The sequence below is a fragment of the Oreochromis niloticus genome, linkage group LG17 (assembly GCF_001858045.2).
Source record: "Oreochromis niloticus isolate F11D_XX linkage group LG17, O_niloticus_UMD_NMBU, whole genome shotgun sequence".
Classification (NCBI taxonomy): domain Eukaryota; kingdom Metazoa; phylum Chordata; class Actinopteri; order Cichliformes; family Cichlidae; genus Oreochromis; species Oreochromis niloticus.
The window spans coordinates 2,574,429-2,586,482 of record NC_031981.2 but is presented as its reverse complement, the minus strand read 5'-3'; the positions used below and the strand labels follow the sequence as shown (position 1 = coordinate 2,586,482).

General features: G+C 42.3%; 1 protein-coding gene across 1 annotated transcript in view; it reads left to right on the top strand.

Annotated features, from left to right (window-relative positions):
• Nucleotides 1-679: 679 nt before the first annotated feature.
• The window catches only part of hmcn1 (hemicentin 1), a 98,734-nt gene continuing 87,359 nt past the window's right edge, over nucleotides 680-12,054 (top strand). Inside the window, exons 1-3 of the mRNA XM_003445119.5 lie at nucleotides 680-771; nucleotides 1,044-1,163; nucleotides 7,783-8,424. Of these exons, the coding sequence (XP_003445167.2) occupies nucleotides 8,130-8,424 (295 nt within the window). The 5' untranslated portion in view covers nucleotides 680-771; nucleotides 1,044-1,163; nucleotides 7,783-8,129. The remainder of the gene's footprint in view (nucleotides 772-1,043; nucleotides 1,164-7,782; nucleotides 8,425-12,054) is intronic.

Below are 12,054 nucleotides of genomic sequence, written 5' to 3'. Positions count from 1 at the left end.
AACCATGTAGGATTTCCTTTACAAGTAACTGTGTTTGAAACCGATTCTGTAGGATTCTGGAAGCCAGTGAAGCTCGGCTAAAACAGCACCAATGTGCTCTCTCTTACTCAGTTCAGTTAATAACCTTGCAGCAGAATTCTAGAGAAGCTGCACAGTACAGATGATTTTTGGGGGAAGTCCAGCAAAAAAGGGCACTGCAGTAATTCAGTCTACTGGAATGCATGCATGAATGACTTGATGCGTGTTTAATCATCCAGGTAAGGAAATGCCAGGAAGTTCGTTCTGTTCATCTGAAACATTTTTGAAGAAGTCACCTGGATCAGTGACGCAATGTTTAATGAACAGACTCAACTTCCTGGAAATGCACGATGGAAGTTTTCAGAGTCATGGCGGGTCAGGAAGTTTCGTGTCTTGGCATTTCCCGAGATGGAGCAGGACTTTCTTTCTAAAAACTTCTTACTCTGTCAGCTAGTGTCCCCACCTTATGGACGAACAGATCTCGTTTGATTTTAAGGCCCAATAAAAGAATTTCAATTTTGTCTTAAGTTTTAAAAAGTTTGCAGTCATTCATTTGTGAATGTCAGCAAAGTCATCCGGCTCTATAGAAACACATAGCTGTGTAGCATCTGTGTAACTATGGTAACAAATGTCATGTTGTCTGATAAGATTGCCAAGTAGCAGCATGCATAAGGAGAAAATTGAGGGACCCAGACGGCTACCCAGTGCAACTCCACAAGAAAAACAATGAGAGGGTGATACTGATCTCCACAGGTGATGAAGAATTTCCTGTCTATACTTAGGTGAAGTAAAATGAGGACAGCAACCTTATTAGAGAGATAAGTTAGTCTGAGGTCATTTCGTATATTGGTGAGGTCCGTCTGTGTGCTGTGATTTGCTCCAGTATAGAACCTACCAAGAATCTAATTTAACCTTTAAGAAAGCACTGACTTGCATGTATACAGTTTTTGTTCTTATACTTTACTTAAAAGGTTTTATCTTTATCTGTAATATTAAGATTCATTCTTTTCTTTACCCTTTTGCAGTCTCAAGGTCAGAAAGGCTCATTTAAACATCTGCTCGCTGGACTGGACGGTCATGTGGAAACAAGTGCATCGACTTCTACAGAACTTGAACAACGTTCAGCTGTTTGTCCTGGCCTGATGGTGAATCAGCTAACTTGATGTGGTGTTTACCTTAAAAGCAAGTCATAGCACATGCCAGTGCCTGAGTCTGTGCTTGCAACACAGCGCTTGTGTGTTAAATAGTAGATACACTTGTTATTCACTTCTTCCTGTTTCCAGGGAATGAAGGAGTGTGAATTCACAGTGTGCCAACACGTCTACTTCTGCAGATTGTTTTGTGATAGGTTAATCATATTGCTAGAAAGCTGTGAAATTGGAATGCGGGCGTGGAGCGAGTGTGCTAACGATCCCCTTTAAGACAGCAAAGATGTGATTTATTTATACAGAGAAATGTGTTGTGTAATCACTGCCTTGCAGACACACCGCAGTGCATTTTCAAATAGCTTTAGCCTCCCTGTTTGTTTGCCATGCAAAATTCTCACAGGCATCTGCTCTCCTCCTACATCGTTTTAGCAAATCTTGGTTAGAGAGGTTTGGATTCTTATTTGAATTTTTCCATGTAACTTTCCACCCACATCCTCCGCTAAAGATCTCGTGAAATTATCCTTGGAAAAGCCAGGCGATTGATGTTTCCCATCATCTTAAGAGCTACATTTATTTTTGATATATACTATAAACGTGCTGTTGTTTGTAATCAGTGACCCTGTTTACAGTACTAATCACCCCCTCCCGCCCCCTTTTTTGGGGGGTTAAATTTACAAAAAAGAAAAAAGAAAGAAAAAAAAAGGCAGGACGTCAGTGGCTGACTAGCTCCACCTAGTGGCCAAACAAGGTAATTATTTACTGTTCCCGTTGATTTAAAAAAAAATGTCCACTTTTAAAGACATTGTGATCCTTTTACACCTGATATCTCACACAGTTCTGACCCTTAATGGGCAAAATGGTTTAAAGGTTGTTGGCTTGGGACTGAAGCTAGAAACTAAAATAAAACTTAGGAGCATCGCAGTGGTGAGCTTATAAACCTGAGAAATGTAAACGTGTAATGGAGAATCTCAGAGGTCTTTGTTTCCAGATAGTAATATCATGAGTGCACCAATTGAAGTTTGATCCATCTGAAGGTCTCGAGAACTTCAACATCAAGAGTAAACAAATGAATTAGTTTCATTTTGATATGAATCAAAACTGTCTAAACATTCATCAAAACACATTTGACATGTTAGAAAGAAAGCAGTGATATTTAGTGCTTAAGAGATTTATTCGATCACTTGTCATAAAAAACACAAACATTATAGAAATCTGCCAAAAACCTTTTAAAACTTAAAATTAACTACATGACTTCTCTGACAACTCAGTAATTAATTGAGCATTTTTTTCTGTTTAAGAATGCAAGTAAATAACTGATGTTTGGCATCTTAATCCAATAATAATAATAAAAATAATAATAATGATAATAATAACTGTTGTAAAGACTCACCTTTCAGCACACTCACTTCACCAGATGCACATTGTTTCTTTTCCTCACCTTCGATTGGGGGTGGTGCTTGCCTTTAATTGCACTCACCTGTCACCCGTCATATAAGGACTGCACTCACCTACAGCTCACTCTTTCTTCACTCCCACATGGGGCGCAGCTGAGTTTCTATTTGAGTCTCCTGAGTTCATGCATTATTTTGAGTTACTGGGTTACTTAAATCCCACTTTGTTTCCTTTCAGAGATAGCAGTCCATGTGTCTTTCCTTTAATACTGATTATTCAATAAAACGAGAAACCTGCAAGTGATTGGTGACTGTTCATTCTCACCCTGACCAGATGAACCCATCATAGGCTCATCTCCAGCCTCCTCTGAGCCTTCCTTCAAAACAACAATAATAATAATGATAATAATAATAAAATTACTTGGTGAAAAACAATAATTATATTTTAATATTAAAAATGTAATCTTCATCAGTGTTAATTTAGGGGGGCTGTGGCATCAATCTTACTTTGGGTAGTGGGCTGAAATCTATTAAACAGTGTAGTAATCGTTTTTATTTCAGGGTCTTGATGTTGTATTGATCTGACTCATTGTTTTAATGATTAGAAATATGTGAGCTTTCCCCACTGTGAACGCTCAAAACTGATTAAAGTTTGGAACCTCCAAAAGTTGAATCTGTTCATCTGGACGTAGCGTTTTGTGGGAGAAACGTTTCGTCACTCATCCAAGTGACTTCTTCAGTCTCAGCTGACTGCAGGTTTCAATCTTATAAACAGTACATTTGCATAATGACCTAAACCCGCCCACTGAAGGAACAATGGGCTGTGAGGTCAGTTCCTTCATCTTAATTATGCAAATTCCCATGACCATTGATCAACAATCACTGACCAAAACCCACTGATCAAAGAACACTGATCCATGGCCATGAGTACCATTCACAGAGAGTTGGGGAATGGCTGCAATCACAGCATTGTAAGATGGTGACAGATGTACCCTTAGGCCCCCTCCTCCATTCAGAGATGGTCTTTCCCTTCTCACGTAAATGGCCTCCTTGACTCCGCCCTCAAACCAGCGTTCCTCCCTGTCCAGGATGTGTACATCCTCATCATTGAAAGAGTGTCCACTGGCCTGTAGGTGTAAATAGACTGCAGAGTCCTGGCCTGACGAGGTTGCTCTTCTGTGTTGTGCCATCCGCTTTGCCAGAGGTTGTTTGGTTTCCCCGATGTATAAATCCTGGCAATCCTCCTGCACTTAACAGCGTACACTATGTTACTCTGTTTGTGTCGGGGGACCCGATCCTTGGGGTGGACCAGTTTTTGGCGCAGCGTATTTTGGGGTTTAAAAGCCACAGAGACCCGGTGTTTAGAAAAAATGCGTCTCAACTGTTCCGATCCTCCTGACACATATGGGATCACTACAGGTTTTCGCCTGGGCAGCGGTTGTCCTTCTCTCCTGGATCGGCTGGAGCTTTCTTTAGATGCCTTCCCAGCTTTGACAAAAGTCCAGCTGGGATAACCACATTTACTCAGGGCCTTCTTGATGTGCTGTTCTTCTGCCTCCCTGGCCGCTGTGTCAGTGGGGATGGTGTTCGCTCTGTGTTGTAGCATCCTGATGACACCCAGTTTGTGCTCCAGTGGATGATGAGAGTCAAACCTTAAATACTGATCCGTATGTGTAGGTTTACGGTACACGTCAGCTTTTAGATGTCCCCCATTACTGATGGAAATCTCACAGTCTAAGAAGGCTAACCTGCCACTTTTCATATCCTCCCTGGTGAATTTGATGTGTCGGTCCACCGAGTTAATGTGATCCGTGAATTGTGGAACGTCCTGAGATTTGATTTTCACCCAGGTGTCATCCACATATCTGAACCGATGGCTTGGTGGTGTTCCAGGGTAGGATAGCAAAGCCCTCTTTTCCACTTCTTCCATGTACAAATTGGCCACGATGGGTGAAACTGGTTCAGTTTGGGTGTCATACTTGATAATACTCTTTCATTCCAGTCTCACATTAATTACATAACCCGGTCTGCTTACTTCCATTTATGTAATATTAACCGACTCCGTCCCTTCCTTACCCCTCATGCTGCTGCCATCCTTGTCCATAGTCTTATTACATCCCGTATTGATTACTGTAATTCCCTCCTATTTGGTCTCCCTAAAAGGTCCCTTCATAAACTCCAACTTCTTCAAAATTCTGCAGCTCGGATCATAACCCGTACTCCGTTAAGTGCTCATATTACCCCAGTTCTACAGCAGCTTCACTGGTTGCCCATAGAAGCCAGGATAAATTTTAAAATCTTACTTCTTACATACAAGTGTATCCATAAATCTGCTCCTTCATATTTGTGTGACCTGCTCCATATCACCACTGTTTCCCGCCCTCTCAGATCATCATCTGCTATTCAACTTACTGTTCCATCCTCACACCTTATTACTATGGGGAACAGAGCTTTCAGTCGCTCTGCTCCCCGGCTCTGGAACTCTCTTCCCCCTGCACTAAGAAATATTGACTCCCTCTCCGTATTTAAGACACAGCTCAAAACACATCTGTTTAAACTGGCTTATTCGCTTTAATGCTGATTTTATCTGTTGTCACGCTCTGTTTTGTAATTTTAACTTATTTTATGTATTTTATGACTACTGTTCCTTTTATTAATTGTGTTTTTTGTAAGGTGACCCTGGGTTTCTGAAAGGCGCCCTCAAATAAAATGTATTATTATTATTATTATTAAACTGGGGAGCCCATGGCACACCCATGTTTCTGCCTGTAGAACTGACCCTTGTATGTGAAGTAGGTGGAATGAAGACACAGTTCCAAAAGCAAACACACTTGGTCGATGCTGAGAGTGGTCCTGTTGCTGAGGTTGGTGTCATCCTGTAATCTCTTACGGACTACCTCCAACGCTTCCGTGACTGGGATGCAAGTGAAGAGAGATGTAACGTCGTACGAGACCATGGTTTCATCTGCCTCCATAATGACATCTCTCACCTTCTCAACAAAATCCAGGGTGTTAAAGTTTGGAAGTTCAATTCCCTCCCAATATGCAGTAAGGGTCCTGGCTAGACCCCCCCCCACCTGCTCTCCTGAGGTGGAGGCCGAAATAAGTAATAACTGATCACCTGCTTCAACACTTCAGGAGGTGGTACAGGTGGCAATTTGACAAGATATGAATTCAAACGTGAATGAAAAAAAACAGTAAGTTGAACACTTGAACGGTTTTATCACAGAAAGACCGGCATTCAAAAATACTTCTGACTGAAATTTCAAAAAACTGCTGCCATCACCAGTGTGTGAATGTGTGTGTGAATGGGTGAATGACTGAATGTAGTGTAAAGCACTTTGGGGTCCTTAGGGACTGAGTAAAGCGCTATATAAATACAGAACATTTACCATTTCTTTACGCTTAAGATTACACTTCAAACTTTTCTTTTTGATAAAGCTTATCTGGCTGGATCAGGTGACCCTGAATCATCCTGCTATAGGCTGAGACTGCTGCAGCACTTCTTCTTCACTCATCTGTTGTCACATGTTTATAGAGCGCTGCAGCATGTCTCTGATTAAAACTGGGTTATTATCTAGCATTTATATAATACTACCTTCTTTATATATTTAAGTAGTTTAGCCCAGTATCTCTCAAACCAGGACATATTCACATGGTCACAGGATAACCCGGCCATCTCAGGAGGACTGACACATTAATTTAGACGTAATGACAGTATCTGTAACTATAGCTGAGAATCATGTGTCTGCTAAAAATGAATGTTCCCATGTTATGACTTGTCTTCATCATATGTCACAGCCGCGGGTACACCGGTGGAAATTCACCAATCACAGCACAAACACCTGAGAAAGAAAACCTTACAGCGAGCTCTAACTCTTATTATTTTACACTGAAGCACCAAACTCCTCACATTTGTTTTTTCAGATGTACATGAAGAAATCATCAGAGTGGCTGACATGGAGGTAGTTGAGGACTAACGGTACCTGGGGGTACACACTGACTGTAAACTGGACTGGTCCAAGAACACAGACGTCTTCAAAAAAGGGCAGAGCCGGCTTTTCCTACTGAGGCGGCTCAGGTCCTTCAATGTTTGTAGGAAAATGCTGACCATGCTCTATCACTCTGTGGTAGAGAGTGCTGTGTTCTTTGCAGCAGTGGGGTGAAGACAGCTGATGTTGAAAAGGCTGGTTCTGTCCTGGGTGTCCGACTGGAGAACCTGGTGGAGGTGTCTGAGAGGAGAATATTAAAATAGCTTCTCAGTATCATAGACAACCCCTCTCACCTCATGTACGCCTCCATGACGGGCCATCGGAGCACACGTAGCAAAAGACTCATCGCCTCTAAATAAAGAACTGACCGCCACAGGAAATCCTTCCTACCGGTGGCTATGAGACTGTACAACTCTTCGTCGCTCTGTAGATGACTTTATTATATTAATCCTATAGGATTAATATGAATGTATTTTATTCTCACTCAGATTGTGCAGTATTATTACTCATCTGTATGTTATTGAATGTTTGTTTCATTCCCCCATCATATGCTGCTACTCTTTTATTCATTGTACTAACATTATGTCACTTGTCATAATTACTGATAATTATGTTATTTTATTTTTTCTGCACTAATTTTTCCTCTTGCTGCATTGAGCGTGTTTACGACAAAAGAATTTCCCCTCGGGATAAATAAAGTTCTTCTTATCTTAAATAAGAGCACATTAAAATTACTTTTGCAGTCATTTTTCTGCCATTAACGTCACAATAAAAACGTCTGATAAACATTTGATTTTCTTTCCATGCAAAACGATTTTTTTCTTCAGTTGTATTCATGCTTCCATTGATACTGACAATGAGGTTTATTTTTTTTATTATTAATTTTTAAATAAAATAGGCCTTTTATTAAAAGCCTTTAACACAACTGGGTTAACACAAAATTTGCATTTGAAATTAAGTGTAAAAGCCAAGTTGCAGTCGCTAGATGGCAATAGAGTGCTCAAAATCCCCAATACTGCAGACCTTCATTTATTTCAGCTCGTTTCACTTTAGGTCAGCATTCCAGGCATGTCCAGTTCATGCCCCGGCGTCAAAGCTTACACCAGTATTATTAAAAAAAAATCACACAAAAATCAATTATAACGACAGCTTTTAAGAAATAATGGTACTGCGGTACTTTTGTGTCGTTGCTGGAGTAAAGGAACTCACCCAAAACATCTTGTCCAATCATAGTGCTGCTATGGGAAGTAGTCTGCGCCTTGGAGACTTTCTGGCCAGCTGAGAGGTGGTCTTTGTATGACAGAGCTGAACAGGGGCTCCTGACTCTGCAGATCTGAGGGAACAGGGGCTGCCACAGCTGCTGGGAACAGAAGTTAAGCTTGAGCGTTGAGAGGAAACAACAGACTGCAGGAGAACCAAAAAATAAATAAAAAAATAGGCGCACGAAAACTGCACCGGGAGATTCCTGTGTTTCTTTCGCTGATGCTGCGAACTTGATCAACTCTTATAAATTTTCAAAACTTTTTTTGTGAGAGCCAGATGTCTCTGCCTTTATCTCGAGACTCACTCTGAGTTTCCCAATGGCGAAAACAAAATATCGTGAAACAATGACAGAAAAGACTCCTGGATCACTGATGTGGCTTCCGCTCGTCCTCTCAGTGGCGCTGGCCGCAGGGCAAGACGCAAACACTGGGGCCACAAAGGAGGACATCCCGGAGGGCGCATCCACCCTGGCGTTCGTCTTTGATGTGACCGGCTCCATGTACGACGACTTGGTCCAAGTGATAGAGGGCGCATCCAAGATTTTGGAGACATCCCTGAGCAGACCGAAGAGACCTTTGTATAACTTTGCCCTGGTGCCCTTTCACGACCCAGGTAATGTAATAAGAGACAAAGAGATGGTTTGATTAGGTGAATTCTGCTTCCTTTTTTCTTGTTTTCCTTCTCTTTAAATGTGATGATTTGGTGCTTACTCTTTGCAGTCTAAACAAAAGCAGACAGAGGTGTGACAAATGTGATAGTTTGCTCACAAGCCGCCCTCTGACTGCCTAAACCTCCTCACACCTCCACGGGAGGCACTTCTGGGGCATTTCATCTCGCACAGATGTTCAGCCTGGCGGTCACTGTATCATTAGCATTCCGCCGGGGTTACTGTGTGGCTTTAGGTTTGCAGTGCAGCTTGATGATTATCATCACTCTTGGGTGCTCTCTCATTCTGAAAAGTAATGCCTAGGCAGTATTTTATTGGGCAGTCAAACAGTATCCCTGGCTAGTATTAGTCTTCAGAGGTGCATGGGGGGGGGGGAGTCATACAAGATAAAACAACTGACAAGAATGGAGTCCTTGTGAAGAGTAATGTGAGAGTGAAGACATCAGTCTTATGAGTCTTATTGAACAAAGTCATCATTTAGGGTTTGAATATTTGGGTGATAATGTTGACTCACCTTTGTCTCTTTAATTGGAGACTATGTATCAGAATTTCAGGAGCGGGACCACGCTTCCAAACACGCCCCTTCCGGTTGTCATCTATATAGGTTCCCCCAGTTCTGCAAGCAGTTCATTCTCGTTTACGTGCCCCACCGTCCCTCCTTGTTCTCAATTCTTTAACTTCTTCACTTCAGTTTAGTATCTGCCAGGCCCGGGAGCCGTCGCCAGTCCCCTTCGAGGCCTTCCCCAAACCGCAGCTCAGTTCATGTCCAAGCATTCACCTTTACCTACTGAAACGCTGTCAAACCTAACATGAGGACGTGGGCCCAGCTAGTGAAAGCCCCTTTCGTGATTATTTCATTCAAAACAAGGTGGCTCAATGGTTACTTTATACCAGCATTTAAGTGTACCAAGATTCAATTCAACTTTATTTATACAGCGTCAAATCACAACAACAGTCACCTCAAGGCGCTTTATATTGTAAGGCAGACCCTACAGAAATACATACAGAGAAAAACCCAACAATCATATGACCCCCTATGAGCAAGCACTTTGGCGACAGTGGGAAGGAAAAACTCCCTTTTAACAGGAAGAAACCTCCGGCAGAACCAGGCTCAGGGAGGGGCGGGGCCATCTGCTGTGACCGGTTGGGGTGAGAGAAGGAAGACAGGATAAAGACATGCTGTTGCATGCATTTAATGTTTAGTTTCCATACGTAACATTCTGCAAAATGTGCTTCGTCAATATTACTTCACAAAGTGCAAGAAACACAATGCTTTCCGATTTTAATGTCGTATGTAGAGTACCTACATTTTTTCTAAATGCACCTAGCACTCGGAGCAACAAACATTCCAGGATCTGAAGGATGGAAAAAAAAGAGATGAATAGACGGAGGTGATCTGTGAGGTGAAGACACAGATTCCTATTCCAGATGTTTTTTTCTCTGTTCAGTTTCAGCATGTCACAAATTCTCATGAAGCACATTTCTTCAATCATTGTTTCAATCTGCGAGCTCTGTGCCTAGAATAATAATTATATTCAAGGAGGAAAAAATGCACAGTATACACAAATCTTACAAATGATGAATTCATTATTGCGTGCCTCTGTGGGGAAAGTAAATCTTAGGTGATTAGCGATGCTCTTGGACAGAGAGACAGTAGTGAAAGAATGCTGCGGTTTTAACCTGTTTGTGTAACTGAAGGGCTTAATTTAGAGGAAATGTTGCCTTCACTGAGAAGTGATTATGAGATTATCCTTTGGTAGTGAAACACAGCAGCTCGATTGAGCGCTCCAGCCTTGACTCCTCTCTGTGTTTGTGACGTTTGTCTGCTTCTTAAAGTGTTTACGAGGATGTCAGGATGTGTTCTCCGACACCCCCGGGGGAATAGAGGAATGATTAGCGCAGCGCACTGCAAGCAGGGGTAGCTGAGCATTTTGCCAAATGTTCTGACCCCGTCTCTCCGCCCCACTTTTTGTCCTTTTCCAACAAAATCCCGGCTCCTCGGAGAGAGTCGGTTTTGTTTTATTAAGGGCTTGCTTCATTGTGCCGTGGATCCATTTTCTCTGCTTTGCATCCAACGTGGTGCGATAACGCTGTCCCTCCTGTTTGACTTGGCTGCTTTTAAATCAGAGCTTCCCTTTTTATTTACACTGCAATCCGACACTGTAAACAAGAGAGTGTGTTTGCAATCTGTGCTTTGTGTCTGTGCGTGCTTGCCTGAACGTGTGTGAAGCAAAAGAGTCAGGAGGATGCCTGGATATTGGGGTCAGGCCTGTGTGGGAAGATCAGTCAGGAAGCCTCCCCCTTTCCTCCATCCTGCAGGCAGAGAAAGAAAGAAAGGCACAGGATCCTTCACAAGTCATTTTACCAAAGTGCAAGGGCTGTGTGTTTACTGCTAAAGTCTGTCTGTGTTCTTAACAATACAATATGTCATTACTCTTGAAATGGGCATTTGCTTAATGAGAGAAGTGGCTGTACAGAAGAGTCCTGGACAGCTACAGACCCAAACATCTCGCTTCTCTAGCTGCAGTCTGATGATCAATCTGTCAATAAGGAATTCAGGCTCATGCAGAGAAGTCAAAGGTGCGTTGCAAACAGACTCTCTCCACTCCTGGAACATTTATTTCAGAGTTTACAGACAATTAAACTCATTTCACGACGCTTCCGTTCTTCCCGAGCTAGGAAACGTGGCCTCTAGCCCAAGACTAATGCCAGTTTGTGCAGTGTTTCAATTAAAAAAATAAACATTGCATGACAATGACAGGAAATAAAATGGTAGACACTTATTCAATTCAATTCAATTTTATTTATGTAGCGCCAAATCACAACAAAAGTCGCCTCAAGGCGCTTCATAGGTACAGAGAAAAACCCAACAATCATATGACCCCCTATGAGCAAGCACTTTGGCGACAGTGGGAAGGACAAACTCCCTTTTAACAGGAAGAAACCTCCGGCAGAACCAGGCTCAGGGAGGGGCGGGGCCATCTGCTGTGACCGGTTGGGGTGAGAGAAGGAAAACAGGATGAAAGTCATGCTGTGGAAGAGAGAAAGAGATTAATAACAAGAGTGATTCAGTGCAGAGAGGTCTATTAACACAGTGAGTGAGAAAGGTGACTGGAAAGGAAAAACTCAATGCATCATGGGAATCCCCGGCAGCCTACGTCTATTGCAGCATAACTAAGGGATGCAATAATATGCTTTAGCAAAAAGGAAAGTTTGAAGCCTAATCTTGAAAGCAGAGATAGTGTCTGTCTCCTGAATCCAAACTGGAAGCTGGTTCCACAGAAGAGGGGCCTGAAAACTGAAGGCTCTGCCTCCCATTCTACTTTTAAATACTCTAGGAACAACAAGTAAGCCTGCAGTGCAAGAGCGAAGTGCTCTAATAGGGTGATATGGTACTACAAGGTCATTAAGATAAGATGGGGCCTGATTATTTAAGACCTTGTATGTGAGGAGCAGGATTTTGAATTCTGGATTTAACAGGAAGCCAATGAAGGGAAGCCAAAACAGGAGAAATCTGCTCTCTCTTTCTAGTCCCTGTCAGTACCCTTGCTGCAGCATTTTGGATCAGCTGAAGG